Source organism: Hemiscyllium ocellatum, chromosome 14, assembly GCF_020745735.1.
Source record: "Hemiscyllium ocellatum isolate sHemOce1 chromosome 14, sHemOce1.pat.X.cur, whole genome shotgun sequence".
NCBI classification, from domain to species: Eukaryota; Metazoa; Chordata; class Chondrichthyes; order Orectolobiformes; family Hemiscylliidae; genus Hemiscyllium; species Hemiscyllium ocellatum.
The window spans coordinates 20,712,049-20,733,398 of NC_083414.1; the positions used below are offsets into that span (position 1 = coordinate 20,712,049).

General features: G+C 39.6%; 1 protein-coding gene across 5 annotated transcripts; it reads right to left on the reverse strand.

Moving 5' to 3' along the window:
• Window positions 1-1,069: 1,069 nt before the first annotated feature.
• On the reverse strand, window positions 1,070-17,887 carry si:dkey-32e6.3 (uncharacterized). Of its 5 annotated transcripts, none has more exons than XM_060835125.1 (7): window positions 17,799-17,871; window positions 17,167-17,231; window positions 11,534-11,946; window positions 9,510-9,895; window positions 7,536-7,696; window positions 7,030-7,162; window positions 1,070-1,398 (listed from the first exon to the last, which is right to left on the reverse strand). In XM_060835125.1, exons 3-7 carry the CDS (start codon window positions 11,757-11,759, stop codon window positions 1,228-1,230), a joined length of 1,077 nt encoding a protein of 358 aa, XP_060691108.1. In that variant the 5' UTR covers window positions 11,760-11,946; window positions 17,167-17,231; window positions 17,799-17,871; the 3' UTR covers window positions 1,070-1,227. The 5 variants fall into 5 exon arrangements, with proteins under 5 accessions (XP_060691108.1, XP_060691106.1, XP_060691107.1 ...); XM_060835123.1 differs by having other exon boundaries at window positions 17,624-17,868; XM_060835124.1 differs by lacking the exon at window positions 17,167-17,231 and having other exon boundaries at window positions 17,799-17,887.
• Window positions 17,888-21,350: the final 3,463 nt, after the last annotated feature.

Genomic DNA, 21,350 nt, shown 5'->3' on the forward strand with positions numbered 1-21,350 from the left:
TTGGAGCGTCTATTGTTCAGATCCTATGTTTTATTCTGGTAGGAAGTGGCATATCCCAATGTTAAATAGGTGCTTATATCTTATACTTTTGGGTTCGGGAACCATTGTCTATTTCTGGCCCTGGTTTTAAGACACATTACTGTTGCCATCAGCCTATAAAGCAAATAAAGGGTAAAGTTCAGACAATATACATTAAGTAACTGTAGTGTTTGTATATCCTACAACCTCCTATCAGTTTTCGTCTGTTACAAGTAATAGACATAGCATCTCTGTCTCTAAAACGCACCCAGTGAAAGTTCAACAATTAGTTTTAAAAGGGGACGAAGAGTTTTGAGGACTCATTCATAATGTGTACAAAACATTGGAAAGAGCCTGGGCTATCTGTGTATCTCATAGACTGTGTTGCCCAAATCATAATAACTGAAGTATTGTTGGTTAGTTGGTGGGTTTGAAAGTTGGTGAGGATTTTTGAACTAATATGAACTACCCATTAAAAGTAATGGTGCTGCCGAAGTGTTAGTGAACCATCAGAAAGGGATTTCTTCATTTTCAAGAATGGCACTGTAAGCGATCCCAATTACTATATGTATGTGTATTTAGTTTATTCTCATACGTATAAAATTTATGGTTTCTTTTTAAAATGTAAAAGGTATTTTAAAATAGCCAATTTCCACCATACTTTTGGTTTTGATTTGTCCATGTACAATTGACCCGATAGCTTGGTTCAGGTTATAAGAGATTTGTGTTCCTTGCTTCGTTTGCATTGGAAATCGGGTCGAAAATCAAAGGACAGCAGGTTATCAGTGAATCAAGGCAGTTTTGAAATAAAAAGGTAGAACAATGGAATAACATCTGGTATCTGTCATTTTGAATTATTACATCTTTTCTATAGATTTAATGATCTATTTCTCTGTACATCCACTCTTTACAGTTATTGTACTTATCTAGACTTCGTTTGATACAAATGAACAAGAGTTGTTGCAAACCATGTTCTGATGTCAGAATCAAGCTCATTATAATTTCCACAGTAACAATAAATAATAGATCATTTTTAGGAGTAATGCATCATTGTGAATGTTTCTTTACAATGCAACCAATCAATCTCTGTTTATATTTAGGACAAAAGTGAAGACAAAGTTACATACAACTTTATTATCCAGTTTCACTTTCAACATGCCCTGAGTTTTTCAGGTATCTGAGCCTGAAAATATATTAGGTAGGATATCTTCAATGTGAAAGTGCAGTGTATTTACTATAATTCTCTTCACACTGTTGAACACATTTGATGAAGTAACTCCGGTCATGGATAGCTCTGAGAAGGTCTGTCTGAACGAGACAAATATCAAACAACTCTGAAGTTGGCACAGTCCTAGTTCCAGAACCATTCTTCATAAACACCTGTTTATTTATTAAAACAAAAGAAGAGTAGTTGATTTGAAAATTGTGCTATAAACAGGTACCCATAAATTTCAAGACGTAACTATCAATAAGTGAAATACAGTAATTCATTAAAAACCAAAAGAACTGCAGACTAAGCTCAGCACATCTGGCAACATCTGTGGAGAGAAATCAGAGTTAAGGGTTTGGATCCAATGGCTCTTCTTCAGAACTGATGGCAACTAGGAAAATATTGGTTTTCATGCAGCCGATAGGTGGAGGGGGTAAGGAGTAAATGAGAGATGGACATAGCGCCCAGAAAGAAGGACAGTTGGACAGGAAATGGAGTGGATAACAGTCAGCCTAAGAGAATGGATATTTATTAAAGGGAACTATTGGGCTAACAATGAATTGTGTGTAAAAGCAGACCACTTGATAACAAGGCCTGGCGTGAGGAGTTTGGGGTAAGGACATTGGAGTCGGTGCCTCAAACTCTAAAATTGTTGAATTCAATGTTGAGTCTTGAAGGCTATAGAATTCCCAATTAGAAAATGAGATGCTGTTCTTCCAGTAACACTTTACTGGAGCACTGTGACAGCCACCCCATTCATTGATAACAACTCCTACCAATCCCTTCAAATTTTCACATGAGGCAAGCAATAGATGCAACATGTATGGTTTAGCTTCAGGGATCAAGATTTCTTCAAAGGGTATAGATTAATTTCTATGCACTTTGGGTAAGTGAAAGAGATTTTAAGATTCACACAGGTTAGCAAACAGCAAAGTACTGCAAATGTTAGAAATCTGCAATATAATCAGAACATGTGGGAAATATTTAGCAGGGAGCATCTGTCATGCGAGAGACAGACTTGAAGTAAACTTGAAGACAATCATTACAGCAACAGACGCCAAAAGATGTATGATGGCACTACTCGATGACTTTGACACTCAAGTACCCAGGAAGTTAAAAATTCCATTGGACCACACCCAGCTTCCAGAAGCCTCCAAAATGTCCCCGATACTGTGAGAGAATCACAGACTTCAGAGGATTCTGACTTGTTCACCGTATAGTGCATACTGGCAAATGAGGCATTGTCCTTCAGGCGTGTGTTGACCTTTGCTGGAAGAGAGCCACAAGCTAAAGGCAGGGATGTCAGCATAATAGAAAGGTGGACAGTTAAAATTACAGGTCAGTGGAAACTTTGGGGCATGCTTCGGTGTAAACAGAAATATTCTACAAGGGGGTCACCCAATCTTTGTGTTTTCTCTCCAATATGGAAAGACTACAAATCATGCCTTGTCAGCTTCACTGGAAGTTATGTCTTGATCTCACTATGGTGAACAAATCAGCCATCATTGTTCAAGATCAGAAATTATTTTCCTTTTCATCTTAATAGGCTGGGTTAGGAGAGATTGAAAAACAGTGGTTTGTGTGCTTGCAAGGATTTTATGTTCCTGGTTTTCTCTATCAGAAGAGTGAGCAGGAGGATACTGGTGTTAGAACATAAGTGGCTTTCCGATAATATTTATCACGATTCTGAAAATTTTGATACTGCTAAAGTGGAACTTTGTTTTTGAACAGTCTAAATAGACAAATCCTGGATGTTGTAAGTGGTATAGTGAAGTCAATTAGAGCATAACTTTAGCTGATTGTAAATTTCAACGCTGCACAATAATGATATGCACTACATCACATTTTCACTCAGAGCTACATGTCCTAAAAGAAAGCTTCTTCCCATATGAATCTATCGTAGCATCCTGAAACTCAAAATACATTTTTAAATACAATTCAACAGATGATTACGTAATGTTAGAATTATTTGACACATTGCAGCTCCTCTCAGTATGGCACTTAAAGTAGATAAGAACTCAGAAGTGAAGAGTAGTGTAGGATTGTAACGAGGTCAGTCACGTGGACCTCTTAAAATATGAGTTCCCCGATTGGACTGGATTAAGAGCCACAATCAGAGAGCCCTGGCTGACAGACACAAACATCCTGTTTTCTCTGACAGCTGGTTCTGAGGGAGCTGAATTGGTGCCATTAACTCTCCACCTTTAAATAAAGGGTAACTTGGTGACAGGATACTGGCCTCTGTGGAATTATTTCAAGTGTCAGATGACACAAAGTTGGCTTAATGTTATCATTTGCTTTGATTTTCAGAGGCTTTTCATGAAGGTTCTAATATGAAGCATTTAAAGTAAAGATTTGTTGACAATTATTGACTTGGATTAACAAGCACCTTATAAAGTTGAAAGCACCAGTGATGATTAATGGAAGAAACGTAGAAAGACAGAAAATAGGTACAAGAATAGGCCATTTGGCCCTTTGAGCCTGCATTGCCATTCAATACAATCATGACTGATTATCCAACTCTCGCTTTCTCCCCATACCCTTTGAAAACTCTAAGGTGAACAGAAAGCCAACGCCAGAAACTTGTGGAGTTCTATAGGATCTTGTTCAAAGAATGTGCAAATTCTGTGAAGTTGGCTGCTGAGGCCATCTTGAAAATGATGGTTTTAATGTCAAATAAGCAGCAAAGTAAGCTTCACTGGATAGATAAAGATCCCAGGGTAGACTGTTACATTTGAATTTTGACATTCAATATTATAACCAAGTGGATCAAATTACAAAGTTATCTTGAGTTGAAAAGTTTAACGAGTTACTGTTAGAAGGAACCAGAAGGACATTCAAATTAAAACTATCAACTCAGATATACGCATTCTAAATGACAAATTATTCTATCTAATGTAGCATTTCATCTGTATCTTTGGCTCTATAAATGGAATTATATTCAATCAATAGTCGAGCCAGTGAATAAATTCTAGTAACCAATTTACTCTGACTGGATGTTTGCATATGCTAACTTAGCATAGTGGAGGCTGGAAGATAGCAATTGAAGTATGCTGATGTTACAGAAAGAATCCTCATAGAATTCCTCTCTATTCAACACAGCGTTCATTTTTATTGACCATTCACCAACATATGCCAGTATGAAGTTTTCAATGATCCAAAACAAGCATGAGAAGTTGAATGCTTATTTCAACCATTTGAGCACAAGTACAAATTTGAACAGAACAGAAATCAAGCTTACAAATCAAGTGCTAAGATAACTTTTTTAGTACATTTTCTGGTCTAATGTATTCTACTCGGAAAAGGACATGAACAACAATGAGGATGAATCAAGGATGACCATGAGGAATATAGATACAGTTAGTGGTAGGTGTATTTTCCCAGGATGGGGGACTTGAGGATTGGATGACATATTTTTAAGATGAGAGGACAGAGATTCAAAAAGCCATGGAGACATTTTTTTTTAAACAGAGGACAATTCGTGTATGGCATGAACTTCCTGAGGAAGTGGTGAATATAGGCACCATTACAATGTTTAAAAAAGACACTTGGATAAGTATATGAATAGGAAAGGTTTGGAGAGTTATGGGTCAGGAGCAGGCAGGTGGGACTAGCTTAGTTTGGGATTATGTTCAGCATAGACTGGTTGGACCAAAGGGTATGTTTCTGTTCTGTATGGCTCTATGACTCCATGATCCAGGATGCTAAGTGGTGAACAGAACTTATTGTAGAAAAAGTAATTATAAGCAGGGATAAAATAGTTAAAATATTGAGAACTATAAAGTAATGGATGCAAAGTTATTATTAAATTTGGATGATGATGAGTGCAGTTTTAGAGAAAACAGGTTAAAAATAAATCAGTCTCAAACTACACTCAAAATTAGAATATTTGCCTTTCATTCAACACAATAGTGAATGAATCAGATTTCAGGTAAAAACTAATGCTTCATAAAAGATAAATATCTGAAAGTTATTGCTTTAAGCAAATCAAATGGTCAAACTGAACTTTTGTGATCAACTAAATGTTAAAATGCACAGAAACTATAACAGTCCTTAATATTCAAACAAAGCCATTAAGAATTTAGAGAAGCAAAATTATTTTTCTAATACTGCATTGTGTTAAAGTTTTGCCAAGGAACTGGAAAACAACAGCCAAGTTTGATTTTTGGCCAGAAGTTCACCTCTGATGGGGATCCGATTAAAACTACCATTTTCATGGGAATTTGGCGAAGCCGGGAGGATTTGATGAACACTTAATAGACATGGAAATGGTTTGCTTATTCAATTAGAGCCAGCTTGAAAAGGAACGGTGAATACATCAAGTGTGAAATTAATTTTCGTTTAAAAATTCCAAAGCAGGCATTATGAAGGCTGCTGGATATCCTGAAGAAGACAATTGCAGTTTGTGTAGAAACCTTTCACTGCTGCAATAGCATGTGAAATTATGGATAGAACAGGAGTCCTTGCACCCAGAGCAGGGCTGCTCCTCTATTTATTGATGGGGACTTGGATCATATGTTGGAGGCTGAAGGAGAGGAGGATCATCCTACTACCAGAGGTGGCAAGAGGACGGTACCTTTGCTGACCACACAGGTCTAACTCCAAACATCTGTAGCCAACAGTGACAAAGGTGAGACAATGGGAACTCTGTTAGTATTTCAAGAGTTTAATGACCTCATAAATTCTGGCAAAGGGAATGCTCCCAACATACTGAGGACATCTCAGGACTTGCACCAACCAGCAAAAACTTCACCAGAGCAGACTCAGAATGCATTCTGCTCGTAAATTAGGAATGAGCAACTAAGGCACTTATTGGCTCCTCAGAATTGCTTACAGCCAGAGGGCTCCTGAAAGCTTTCACCACTGAGACATACAACTGTAAATGGGCAGGAGAGATGGCACCCTAAAAGGTGAGAGGGATGGCAGTCGCCCTTCCTCTATCAAATAGCCATGGAGAAAACAATAATAGAGATCACAAAAATGTGAGTGAGGAGGAAGTCAGGCCTGGCAAAAGAGAAGCTCCTGGTTGACTTGGTGATTACAGAAGGAAACTTGTTGATTGAGGAAGTAGATGTGCAATGTATTTGCTAGCATGTCATGCACTGAGTAGCATTTAGAAATTTTAGCATTGCAGTGGTTTCTAATCTTGTAATTGAGGTTTTGTCATCTCTTCAGGTGCAGATTTCCAACCCATGACATATCTTTTCCCTCTAGATCCATAGGGCAACAGAAGCATGAGCATGAAGCAGTAGCTTAGTCACATTTTATAGGTGCACCATCCATCATCACAGGTACTCCAACATGTGGAGCCTTGCATGTGTGTAGATTGTGTAGCAGATGACAATGATCACATCAATAGTATGCAGCTTGAGGCAGCGAGAGCTGTGGTCAACTCCCAAGTGAGGACGACATACACAGTTCTATTCAGCTGAACACAAGTTCAAGATTCGGGGGTCACAGAAAAGATGGTCCTTTCTTGAATAGCAGTAAGAAATATGTTCCCACATCTCAATGTTCACTGAGACAGTATGGGTTCTGCACCGACCTGTTTTTCCAAAGAATTAATTATGTGTTATTTATAAACCACAAAGACGTAGCAGCATATTTCCAAGCACAATGAAACCACTGCAATGCTGAAAGTTCTAAATGCTACTCAGTGCATGATATGCTAGCACATGACATTGCACAGAGAAGACATGCAAGTTATATGGTCACAAATTTGGCTCCAGAAATGAATTTTGGCAGTTAACTACAAAATCCAATCAATGACATATCCTAAATCATACCCTAGCAATTTGTACCTGTGGATGAACAATGCTCTCAGCATCATTCAGACGGATATTATCATCTATAAATATATGCTGTATTCCAGTTTCAGAAGGATCGATCCAAAATGGTTTACCGCCTTCGTTTGAGAAGCTATTCCTAGACCACCTGAAAGAACAAGGAACACAAGACACCTTTTCAAAATTAGTAAAGCAATTCTCTAATACTTGGAGTTTTGCTCCAATATAATGACGAAACTATGACAAATTTGAAGCCTAGTCACAGCTAAAAAGTTCAGTATGAGATTATTTGAAGCGATCACTTCTATTTCCTGATAACAGCAAACTGTTAACATGCTGATTTATACAGGTTTTAGGATTTTTTTCATGAATAATGAACTGTAGAAATCAATCTATTTTTTCAAACCAGCAAGTTAAAACTTGATTAAAGTATTGTAGTCCAAACAATTCTTTTTGGTTTAGTGAAGTATTGCTATTGTAATCCTTAAATTTGCAATGGACAATTAACGTCTAAGACTCACCAGTCAAAATGATCCTGAAAACCTACAATTCCTTCCAATGAAGAGAAATAATGATATACAGCTCTATCATCTGACTGTGTAGAAATCCGCTCAGATCCCAAGGTCAACACAACATTCTTTTTATTACAACGGATTTTACCCGGAGATATTCTCAATGGAAGCTAAAGGGAAAAAAATAAGGGTAATATCTGTTAGTTAATGTTTATAAAAGCCTTTCATCTTAAACTGAAGAATCACGTGCTCTTGGCTATTAGAAAAATCTAACTATCTCTGAACATTAAATTGTTCACAAAACAAAAAGAAAGAGACTAAAACAAAATGCATCTTAGAACAATTAGTCTAGGTGAAGGGAACAAGAAAGCTAATGCTTTAAGTGCAGATTTCTATTTGGGAAAAAGGATTCAGATCACAAACATGAATTTACCTGTTAGACCCAAAAATGACAATAACCAAATCCACTGTTGCAAATTTCCAGGCTGTTTTGTTTTTGTTTCAAATTAACAGTAATCTGCAGTATTTACCTTTCACTTGGAACAATGAAGTTATTTATATCTATTATACAGTGTTTAAACACCCCCACGCATAAAGACAACTTTTAATCTTTCAACAGAATTATTAAATATCTTTTTCTCTCTATTTCGTTGTGATACATTTCAAATTCCATTATGTGAAAAGCACACGTAGACAACTGATATCTAGCTTTTCCCAAAGTTCTTCCTGAGGTAAGTACAAAGTGGTGCACAACAATAGTCTGCCCTAACTTGACTGACTGTCTTCCTTTATCCCTGGTAGTAAAGTATCAAGTTCAAAGTGAAAATATTAACATATGCACAAAGAACAAAAGTAGGCCACTCAGCCCTTTCAGCCTGCTCTGCACTTAATTTTGATTTTAACTTCAAGTTCCTGCATATCACTATTAATCTTTCATTCCCTTGGTAATCAAGTATTTATTCTACTTCTGCCTTAAAAATATTTGCTGTCCACTGCCTTTTGAGGAAGGGAACCCCAAAGACTCATCATCCTGACAGAAAAATGCTTGCTCATCTGTTTTAAATGGACACTCCCTTAGTGTTAACCCATAACACCTAGTTCTAGGTTCTCCCAGAAGAGGAAACATCCTTTCAACAATCACCTGATCAAGTCACCTCAGCATCTGAAATGTTTCAATTAAGTCACCAACTCCTATGTTTACAGGCCTAGACTGTCTCACCTTCCCTCATGTCAAGATTCAGTACTGTAGAGGCAGAGTTTAATGTCCCCTCTACTCTCAAGGCGAGTTCCAAGAGGCAGGAGTAGAGGCGGTGGGAATTTGGACCCTCTCGCCACCACACTTTAAGCAGGCTTGTGGGTCATCTATTAGCCTGGACAGCAATTCAGGCTCTTATAATGTAATTAATGCCTACATAAGTGTCTCCTCCTCCTACCTCTGGTGAACTCACCATGTGGAGAGACTGGCAAGCAAACCTGATTGGGCTGTATCTGCTCTCGTGACCCAAATCAAAAATAGGGGCCTGTTCACAGTTAGACCCATGTCTTTCCCCTGCCCTTTCTTCACCCAGCCCCACCTTTTCCTTAATGATAAAGCCTAAGTGTGTTACTGGCTACAATTGACACCAGAGAGGTTCCAGCATCTGATTGGCACCTCTCAAGAATTAGATTCCCATCCTGTCGGGGGAGGTGCAGAGACTAAATGTCCCAGTGGAAGCAAGAATCATGGCAGCAGGGTTTCTGCTCCTCATAAGCAGCTTCATTTCCTGAGAGTTTCCAATGATTGCGACAATAGGGGGGTACCAACAATGTTGGTTGTCAGACCTTTTCCAACCCCTTATTAAATTCCATCCAATAAAGAGAAATTCAAGTTGTCTGGTTTGGAAAAATATCAGAATGAATAATCACTATAGCTTACCAGACCAATATTAAAATTTTAAAAAATTCTGTCTTTATGCATTCATTTGAAAATTAAGCTTTGCTTACATGTTTCGCTTGAAGATGTTGATACTGAGGATGCTGACCAGACAGGGTGATCTGAATGGTCTTTAAAGTTCTACTCAAGTCCGACCCAAAGGTTCGAAGTACGATGGCAAATTCTCTGCCTTGTGATGACAAACAATCAATTAACTCAAAGAAAGATGGAAGGATTCGATGGTACTCTTTGCCATCCTCATCAGTCATTGATAGAAGCTCATTGTGGGGACCCATCCATTCTACTTTCTGTAAGTGGTCTGTAAAAATCTTTTTAAAGAGGGAACCATCACCAGTCTCTGTGAAATCCAATGGCCTCCCAAACTGCGAATAATAGCTCACAGCACCATCACAAGGTGGGTTCAAGGAAGGTACTTTACTCAGCCATTCCCATTTTCCTGAAAAATAATTCACACTGTAATCAGCTTAACTTATCATATTGCTAGTGGTTTTGATGAAGACATTATGACGGTAACAACATCTAGTAGGTAAATACAGGGAAACTTACCTCTACTGGAGAAATGACCAAATAAAAGATTTATCATTTCAAAATTAGCATTAGGTAGGTTAGGATGAAATAAAGAGACTCATCCTTAAAAAGAAATCACAGAAAAGTTGAAACTCACTATTTAAAATGTTCTTAAGGCTAAGTCAATTGAAAATGTCAAAACTGAAACTAAAATGGTTTTGTTAAGCAAAGACCCTGTGGTAGATGGAACGAAAGGCAAAAGAGAAACTAGAAACAGAATAGGGCCCCTTAAAAACCAAGAAGGCTGTATGCGTATCGACTCACAAAAGATGTGTGAGATACTAAACAAGTATTTCGCATCACTAGAGAACTTGGGGAAATGGTGATACCTTGAAAAGTGTCCACAGAGGAGGTGCCGCACATCTTAAAACTCATAAAAGATGGATAAATCCCCAGGACCTGATCAAGAGTATTCCAGACTTTGTGGGATTATTATTTATATTATTTCTTATTTATATATTCTTTATTTAGTCATAGAGTCATAGAGATGTATAGCATGGAAACAGATCCTTTGTTCCAATTCAAGCACTCCAACCAGATATCCTAAATAAATCTAGTCCCATTTGCCACCATTTGGCCCATATCACTCTAAACCCTTCCTGTTCATATACCCATACAGATGGCTTTTAAATGTTATAATTGTACCAGCTTCCACCATTTCCTCTGTTAGATCATTCCATACACGCACCACTGTGTGTGAGAAAAAGTTGCCCCTTAGGTCCCTTTTAAATCTTTCCCCTCTCACCTAAAACCGATGCCCTGTAATTTTGGATTCCCCCACTCCAGGAATAGGACCTTGTTTATTTGCCCTATCCCTGCCTCTCATGGTTTTATAAACTTCTGTAAGATCTCCCCTTAAGCCTTCCAACCTGGCAACATCCTCGTAAATCTTTTCTGAAACCTTTCAAGTTTCACAATATCCTTCCTATAGCAGGGAGACCAGAATTGCATGCAATATTCCAAAAGTGGCCTAGTCAATGTCCTGAACAGCTGCAACATGGTCTCCCAACCCCTCTACTCAATGCACTGACCAATAAAGTCAAGCATACCAAATGCCTCCTTCACTATCCTGTCTCCCTGCGACTCCATTTTCAAGGAACCATGAACCTGCACTCCAAGGTATCTTTGTTCAGCAACACTCCTCAGGATCTTCCCATTAAGTGTATAAGTCCTGCCCTGATTTGCCTTTCCAAAATGCAGCACCTCACATTTATCTAAATTAAACTCCATTGCCATTCCTGGGGCCACTGACCCATCTGATCAAGGTCCTGGTGTACTCTAAGGTAACCTTCTTCGCTGTCCACTACACCTCCAAGTTTGGTGTCATCTACAAACTTACTAACCATACCTCCTGTGTACACATCCAAATTATTAAGTATTATTTAATTATATTATTTATTTTTCTTCCAGCCAATTTTATTGGATTGTTAACATCAACATTGAACTATAACCACTTCCAAACCCAAACAAAATAAAAATATTTGAATAGAAAAATATGAATTCCTACCTTCCTGGTTGATCCGACCCCAAGTGACAGTGGTTAGAAAGGAACTGAGAGCTCTCCTGGGCCCTTGTCTGGTAATTGTGTCAAACAACAGGACTGTGTTATTTAAATCCAAGTGCACAATCAGTTTTGACCTACTACAATTTAAAGTCTTAGGAATCTCAGTGATCATTTGGCTTGAAACAGATTCCACTCTTTCAGTATCGTGATCTGGATGAATCTCAGCCATTTATAATTTCTGTGCTAGATGATGTAGAAATCAATTATCTTGTCGGACGTGCATTGTTACTTGCTGTCATTGTGGCCATTCAAATTCCCTGTGCTTTTGGTCACATAGGATTCATTTGTCAAATTTCTGCTTTCAGCATTATCCCAGAGACGTGGATTATGGAGTGGGCTGGTTGGGCCTCAAAGATCTTCAGGAAAGAAGATGAAAATTCTGTAATTATTAATATGACTCCGGTTGGATTTTGTATGTTTTAAATCTGTAAGTAAATATAGAGTAAAACAAATGGCAAGCAATGAGAATTATAAAACAAAAGGTAAACATAAACTACTGTCAATATAAGTGCAATTACAAATGGTGCACAGAGGAAACACTAATTACAGTAGATAGACTAGGATGAGATAGATAATTGAAAATGGCCCATTACTTCCTAGATGAACTATGAAGATTTTCCCCAGAGTGAAAGTAAGTTCTTTTTTCATTGCTCCCCTCTGCACATTTATATAACGTGCCCGAGTATTGCACACAATTAGTATACTCTCTTCTATTGTGCTCTGCAACTCCATGATTGGCTGATTTATTCAAATTTACCATGACATTCCCGGAACCATAAAATATATGTGAAATTTGAGAATTGCTCAAATACTAAAAGTAATTCTAGTTTTGCTACTTCAATAATCAGGCAAATCTTCAGAAATCAAATACATGAAGACATTTTTACTTTTGCTGATTTTATTTTTTCTTAAACTAGCATTTATATGGCACAAACTGAAAGACTTCAAAGCACTTTAAATTGAATAACTTTTGGACTGAAGTACTGAACTTGCAAGGCAATCTAAATTATATGCTGAAGTCCCGTTGCTGTACTTGAACATAAGTATTTCCTAAGCTACAGGCAAAAAGCTACAACAGATGGATGACTTATGGATTTTGCCCTTGAATGTGATTACGTTTTACAGATTTTTGTTTTATTTTGGTCAGCTAGTTGCTAAGAAACAGTTTGGTGACTAAAATCCAAACTGCTCAAGCACATTTTAGAAAACGCCAAGGCTCCTGAAAGATGCAGGAGTTTAAGAAAAAAAACACACAGCTTAAGCAGTGCAAAGCATTATAAAAGTTCTAAAAATTGTATGCGGCATAAATATATATTCTTTCCATGCAGTACCTTTCACAACTAGCACATCACCGTCCGCAGATACCAGTGTTCCCAACCCCCTGTATCCCTCTTCAACATCCTGTCCACCCATCCATTATCTGGTTTTGCGGAGGGGTAGTGTGGCACACCTGCAGTCATCCTACTGCCATTGTAACACACACTAACACACACACTCACTCACTCACTTACTCCTCAGCTTTCAATTATTGATGCAAATTACATAACGTCACCACTGACTCTCCTTCTCTGGGTACTAACTTGGTGGGGAATCAAACTGTTCACAAACTGATTTACCGTGAAAGGCTTGCTTACCCCTAAATTCTCTCCATTAGCCCACTTCCACATCTGTAAAGTTAGCCATCTCAGTCTCCAACTCAACTAACCTGTAACTAAAACCCAGGTTTATTTTGGCCCAGATACAGTTACATCAATTCTCTGCTGCTTAATCTCCATCCCTCAGCCAAAACAAAAACCAAAAGAACTGTGGATGTTGGAAATCATAAACAAATCAGATCGGCCTTCTTGAGAGTGAACCCGAGGAAAGTAACTAGCCTAAATGGAGGCCGCAGCCGTGCACTCTGTCCTGTGAGGACCAGCTGGTGGGAGTATTCGCTGACATCTTTCACCTCTCCTTGCTGCAATCTAAAGTCCTCACCTGCTTCAAGAGGACCACTATCATCCCAGTACCAAAGAAAACACATGAAATGTGCCTCAACGACCACTGCCCAACGGCTCTGACCTCCATAACCATGAAGTGTTTTGAGAGGTTAGTCATGACTCACATCTACTCTAGCCCCCGAGCATGCCTCAGTCCTTTGCAACTTGTCTCTGGCAGATTAAGTCCACAGCAGATGCCATTTCTGTAGCTCTTCACTCATCCCTGAAATATATAGATAAGAAGGATAACTACGTCGGGCTCCTACCTTTCGACTACAGTTCTGCCTTCAACACTATAATCCGCCTTCTTGCGGATTGCTTCAGAGAATATCTCTAGGACACCCACAACCACCAACCTCACCATCCTGTGGCTGAACACTTCAACTCCCCTTCCACTCCACCAAGGACATGCAGGTCCTCGGACTCCTCCACCGCCAAACCGTTACCATCTGATGTCTGGAGGAGGAACACCTCATATTCCGCCTTGGGACCTTGCAACCACTCAGGATAAATGTGGATTTTAACAGCTTCCTCATTTCACCTCCCCACATTATCCCAGTCCCAAGCCTTCAACTTGGCACAGCAATCTGGACTTCTCCAACACTTCCCCCACTGACCTATCACCTTTTCCCTCACCTTCATACACCTATCACTTTCTCAGCTACCTCCCCACAACACCACCCCCCCTCCCATTTATCTCTCAGCCCCGACCCACAAGCCTTATTCCTGATGAAGGGCTTATGCCTAAAACATCGATTCTCCTGCTCCTTGGATGCTGCCTGACTGGCTGTGCTTTTCCAGCACCACATGCTTGACTCTGATCTACAGCATCTGCAGTCCTCACTTTCTCCTAGTTGATTTCAACACTAATCACAACCAAACTGATTTCAAAACTTTGAGATCTAGGTCTCGGTTCTGTCATCTGTAACTGGATCATCAGCTTCCAGACTCACAGACCACAATCAGTGAAGACAGACAACAGCACCCCCTCCATGACAATCCTCAACACCAGCGCCCCATAAGGATGCATACTCATCCCCCTGCTATACTCCGTGTACGCTCTCAACTATATGGCTGAATTTTATACAAATGCCATCTACAATTCACTAACAACACCACCACTGTAGGCCGAATATCAAACAATGATGAGTCAGAATATTGGAAGATGATAGAATACTTGGTATCATGGTGCAAAGATAACAAACTCTCCCTTAATTCAGCAAAATTTTAAAAATTATTCATTGACATCAGAAATAAAGAAGAAGGACACACTCATATTTACATCAATGAAGCTGAAGTGAAGATGGTGGAGAGCATCAAGTCTCTAGGAGTGACAATAACTGACAACCTTTCCTGGAATTCCCAGGTAGATGCCACAGTCAAGAAGGCTTAACAATGCCTCTGCTTCCTCAGGATGCTAGGAAATTCCGTATGATCATAAGGACCCTCATTAACTTCTACAGATGCAGTTCTATCTGGGTACAACACGGCTTCTTCTTTGCTATTATTAGACTGCTGAATGGTCCTCGCTAATTTCAATTATAATGTTGATCTTGCTTTTGTGCACCTCCTATGCAGCCATAATGTTGTATTGCCTTGTTTTATCTGAACACTCCATGATCTGTAGGTCATTGTACATGATGATCAGGCTGTACTGCATGCAGAACAAAACTTTTCATTATACTTAGGTACATGTGACAGTAATAAATCAAATCAAATCAATTCAAGATCAAATCAAGAACAAATCAACAAAATCAGAAATATTAGAAAAACTCAGCAGGTCTAGCAGTATAGTGTCAGAGAGATATACTGCATAGAAACAGACTCGTCAGTCCAACTCATTTATGCGGACCAGATATCCAAAGTAAATCTAGTCCCATTTTGTCCAATCCCTCTAAAAGTTTCCTTTTCATATACTAATCCAGATGCCTTGCAGTTGTACCAGCTTCCACCACTTCTTCTGGCAAGCCATTCCATAAATGCACCACCCTCTGTGTGAAAAAATTGCCCCTTAGGTCCCTTTTAAATCTTTCCCCTCTCACCTTAAGCTTATGCCCTCTAGTTTTGGACTCCCCCATCTTGAGGAAAAGACCTTGTCTATTTACCCTACCAATGCCCCTCATGATTTTATAAACCTCTATAAAGGTCACCCCTCAGCCTCCGATGCTCCAGGGAAAACTGTCCCAGCCTATTCAACCTCTCCCTAAACCTCAAGTCTGCCAACATCTTTGTAAATCTTTTCTGAACCGTTTCAACTTTCACAACATCCTTCCGATAGCAGGGCGACCAGAATTGCACACAATGTTCCAAAAGTATCCTCATAAATGTCCTGTACATCCGTAAAATGCCCTCCCAATTCCCATACTCAATGCATTGACCAATAAAGGCAAGGATACCAAATGCCTCCTTCACTATCATAAGAACTAGGAGCAGCGATACACTGTCCGGCCCTTCGAGCCTGCTCTGCCACTCAATAAGATCATGGCTAATCTTTTTGTGGACTCAGCTCCATTTACCCACTTTTTCACCATATCCCTTAATTCCTTTGTTTTTCAATAGAGTATCTACCTTAGCTTTAAAAGTGATTACTGAAGTAGCATCAACTACTTCCCTGGACAAGGAATTCTACTGATTAACAACCCTCTGGGTGAAGAAGTTCCTTCTTAGTTCAGTTCTAAACCTGCTTCCTTTAATCTTGAGGCCTTGCCTTCTGGTCCTAGTCTCACCTACCAGTGGAAACATCCTCTCTATTTCTATTTTATCAATTCCCTTCATAAATTTTACATGTTTCTATAAGATCCCCCCATTCTTCTGAATTCCAATGAATATAATCCCAATCGACTCAGCCTTTCCTCATAAGCCAACCCCCTCAGCTCTGGAATCAACCTGGTAAACCTCCTCTGCACCCCCTCCAGTGCCAGTACATCCTTTCTTAAGTAAGGAAACCAAATCTGCACACAGTAATCCAAGTGAGGCCTCACCAGAACCTGATACAGCTCTAACATTACCTCTCTGTTTTTAACCTCAACCCCTTCAGCAGTGAAGGACAAAATTCAACTTGCCTTCCTAATTACTTGTTGTACCTGCAGACTAACCTGCGATTCATGCACAAGAACACCAAGATCCCTCTGCAAATTAGCACGCTGCAACTTTTTAACCATTCAAGTAATAATCTATTTTGCTGTTACTCATACCAAAATGTATGACTTCACATTTACTAAATTGTATTCCATCTGCCAGACCTTTGCCCACTCACTCAAATGTATCTATGTTCTGTCTACCTGCAACTCCACTTTCAAAGAACAATGAACCTGCACTCCAAGTCTCTTTATTCAACAGTACTCTCCAGGACCTTACCATTAAGTGTATAAGTCCTGTCTTTCCAAATTACAGCACCTCACATTTGCCTAAATTAAACTTCATCTGCCATTCCACGGCCCAGTGGCCCATCTGATCAAGATCCTGCTGTACTCTGAGGTAACCTTCTTCACTGTCCACTACACCTCCAATTTTGGGGTCATCTACAAACTGCTTAATTATATTTCCTATGTTCGCATTCAAATCATTTATATAAATGACAAAACACAGTGGACCCACCATCAATCTTTGTGGCACATTTCTGGTCACAGGACTCCAGGCTGAAAAGCAAACCTCTTCCATCTCTGGAGGGAAAGCAAAGTCAACATTTCAGAATAAGGTGTCCCTGGACCCGTAACATTGGCTTTGCTTTCTTGACACAGGTGCTGCCAGATCTGTGGAACTGTTTCAATTTTCAGCCACCAGACATAGACTTGAAACTCCCAAAGCAGCTCCATTTTCAGCCCCGATCGGTTCTTAACGACTAATTTCACTTTCCCCCAAAACCTCTCCAAATTCTCTTTCCTTCAAGACTCAATTTTTAAACGCTCCGGCCAACTTTTCACTCCCCCTTCCCTACGTCGATTTTGGTTTCAGGTCTGGTTTGCCATGCCACTCAAGCTGCTGTAAAGCGTCCTGGGTCTTTTCTGTTTTCTCCCCCCGGGTTGTTTTGCAGGATTTCGGTCCTGTTACTGACCTTGAGTCAGGAGCAGTCACTAGAGTTTGACCCTCTGGTACAGGAATAATCTCTGATGATGGAGACACACAGCTCCCTCACACACACACACAGCTCCAGGACCCGGCCGGCAGATTCTCCTCAGGATCAAAGACCTGCTGTTAATCAAAACACATAATTATTTTAAACATTTCACCTTCCGGAGTGTCTCTAATACGTTAACTACTCCACACACACGCACACATCCTCCTCTTAACGTTATATCCACTTAACCGACCGGCTTTTTGTCTCCGAGAATTGTGGGATACAGGAGGACCAGTCAAACTCCTGGGCGACAGTTAGCCAGTAATTTCTGTTTACTTAACATTGATGGCTCATTTTTTTTCCCCTAAAAGTCCTTTGACAGCCTTAAAACAATGCATTTTTTTAATTTAAAAAATCTATTCCATCTAAATGGGTATCCGTTCAATGGGCATATAAATGTCATGATGTGGAAGTGGTAGTGTTAGTGTTGGACTGGGATGGACAAAATTAAAAATCACACAACACTAGGTTATAGTCCAACAGGTTTATTTGAATGTACTAGCTTTCAGAGCGCTGCTCCTTCATCAGGTAGCTGTGGAGCAGGATCATAAGTCATAGAGTTTATAGCTAAATATCACAATGTCATGCATGCAACCATTACGATATATTAAACAAACCTGGATTGCTGTTTAAGTCTTTCATCTTTTAGATTTGGTTGCAGGGTTTAGTTAATTAATATGTAATTCCCAGAACTGCTTTCAAATCACATTCTTGAGATACCTTAAGGATTTAGGAAAATGTGACATCTCAGCTCAGATAATGCATTAAAAGTGTGAGGTTAGAGTCTGCTTCTATCCCATTCCTAAGTCAGACTGGTTCTATTTCCAAAGAAGGAATTTATAAAATGTTTCATGGATTGACTGCTTGCATTGACTGCCTGCAGATTGTGTGCTTTTTGAACAAAATAGAATATTACTGCAATCACAATTTTCCAAATGCAAATTCACCTCTTGGTGCCAATGTTTAAGAAAGATGGTAAGGACAAGCCAGGGAACTATAGACCGGTGAGCCTGACCTCGGTGATGGGCAAGTTGTTGGAGGGAATCCTGAGGGACAGGATGTACATGTATTTGGAAAGGCAAGGACTGATTCGGGATAGTCAACATGGCTTTGTGCATAGGAAATCATGTCTCACAAACTTGATTGAGTTCTTTGAAGAAGTAACAAAGAAGATTGATGAAGGCAGAGCAGCAGATGTGATCTATATGGACTTCAGTAAGGCGTTTGACAAGGTTCCCCATGGGAGACTGATTAGCAAGGTTAGGTCTCACGGAATAAAGGGAGAACTAGTCATTTGGATACAGAACTGGCTCAAAGGTAGAAGACAGAGGGTGGTGGTGGAGGGTTGTTTTTCAGACTGGAGGCCTGTGACCAGTGGAGGGCCACAAGGATCGGTGCTGAGCCCTCTACTTTTTGTCATTTACATAAGTGATTTGGATGCGAGCATTAGAGGTACAGTTAGTAAGTTTGCAGATGACACTAAAATTGGAGGTATAGTGGACAGTGAAGAGGGTTACCTCAGATTACAACAGGATCTGGATCAGATGGGCCAATGGGCTGAGAAGTGGCAGATGGAGTTTAATTCAGATAAATGCAAGGTGCTGCATTTTGGGAAAGCAAACCTTAGCAGGACTTATACACTTAATGGTAAGGTCCTAGGGAGTGTTGCTGAACAAAGAGACCTTGGAGTGCAGGTTCATAGCTCCTTGAAAGTGGAGTCGCAGGATGATAGGATAGTGAAGAAGGCGTTTGGTATGCTTTCCTTTATTGGTCAGAGTATTGAACACAGGAATTGGGGGGGTCATGTTGCGGCTGTACAGGACATTGGTTAGGCCACTGTTGGAACATTGCGAGCAATCCTGGTCTTCTTCCTATCGGAAAGATGTTGTGAAACTTGAAAGGGTTCAGAAAAGATTTACAAGGATGTTGCCAGAGTTGGAGGATCTGAGCTACAGGGAGAGGCTGAACAGGCTGGAGCTGTTTTCCCTGGAGCGTCGGAGGCTGAGGGGTAACCTTATAGAGGTTTACAAAAATATGAGGGGCATAGATAGGATAAATAGACAAAGTCTTTTCCACGGGAAGTCCAGAACTAGAGGGCATAGGTTTAGGGTGAGAGGGAAAAGATATAAAAGAGACCTAAAGGGGCAACGTTTTCACGCAGAGGGTGGTACGTGTATGGAATGAGTTGCTAGAGGATGTCGTGGAGGTTGGTACAATTGCAATATTTAAGTGGCATTTGGATGGGTATATGAATAGGATGGGTTTGGAGGGATATGGGCCAGGTGCTGGCAGGTGGGACTAGATTGGGTTGGGATGTGTGGTCGGCATGGACGGGTTGGACCGAAGGGTCTGTTTCCATGCTGTACATCTCTATGACTCTACGACTCTATGTGTAAACAGTATTCATTGTTTTGCATTTTACTTTTCTCTATTCTGGAGTGGACTCAAAATTTCAACTGAAATGAACAGCTGCACAAAGTAATGAAAAAAGCTTGTATATTTCTTGTATATTGCTGGCCTTTATATCAAGAGGAGTATAAGAGAAGGGAGTACAAGTTAAGGTCGACAAATAAAGCCCTGGCTAGATCAGACCTGGAGTACTGTGAGCAGTTCTTGAACTTACCTTAAAAGTTTTTTTTCCCTCTGACATTAAGAGTGCAGTGTAGGACAGCTGGAGGTGGGATTACACAGAATAGGGTATTATTTAAGGATTGATCCACTCAATGCTTTCAAGCTATTAAGGGGAACAAACTGAGCAGATAGCAAGAAACAATTTCTGTTCATTTGGAAATCTATGATTTGGGAGCATAATCTAAAATTAAATCCAGATCTTTCAGGGTAAATTACACAGAAAGGCTTTTTTACGGTACAAAACTGGCTACACGTAAAAAGATTTTCATTGGTTGTAAATCACTTTGAATCATTCTGTGGTCAAAAAGGTACATCATGTAAATCTTTCTTCAAAGCTTAAAATCTGTTCAGTGAACAGTAATTAGTGCTAAATCAACTACCTGTAAATTAAAACCTTAGATTGATAGATTATAGCTAATAAGAGAAGATACAGAATATGATGCATAAATGGGTATATCAAATTATATTGCTAAATTGACCATGATCTTTATGTTGGCAGAAAAGGCTGAAAGGAAAATCAGCCTATTCAATTTCATACTATCTCTAACTTTTTCTTGTATATTGAAAGCAGTCTCTGGTGTTTTCAAAGTTCCCTGATCACTGCGACCTCTCAGTTCTAACTATATGGTATTTGCAAATCTTGTGTACTAACTATTGAAAGTTTAGTCTCATTTTTATCACGTGGCATAAAATTAAAATCGATCATTCTTTTTAACTTTTGAAGAAGGGTCACTGGATCAGAAACATTGACTCTGCTTTCTCTCCAAAAATGCTGCCAATTGCTGTTGAGTTCCTCCAGCAATTTCTGGTTTTGGTATCAGATTTTCAGCAGTTCTTTGCTTTATTATTCTTTTTAATTTGTCGTCGCTAATAAGTGGCATGCTTGCCTGTGCTGCTAATCAGAGGGCACAGTGGTCATCAGACTTGGAGTGAAGTGAATGGAGAAGCTTGAGGAGAGGGAAGCCCCTTCAACAACTCTTGTCCTTGACATTCTGCAATACCTCACTTCAGCCACTAGGACAGGGTTATGGGC

What these genes read in the sequence shown, in the direction of transcription:
- si:dkey-32e6.3 (XM_060835124.1), bottom strand. Translation starts at nt 11,759, where the DNA reads ATGGCTGAGATTCATCCAGATCACGATACTGAAAGAGTGGAATCTGTT. An exon ending in TTTCAGGATCATTTTGACTG is followed by an intron (nt 7,163 to 7,535) that starts GTGAGTCTTAGA and finishes TTGTTCTTTCAG; the next exon opens with GTGGTCTAGGAATAGCTTCT. An exon ending in AGAGCATTGTTCATCCACAG is followed by an intron (nt 1,399 to 7,029) that starts GTACAAATTGCT and finishes ATAAATAAACAG; the next exon opens with GTGTTTATGAAGAATGGTTC.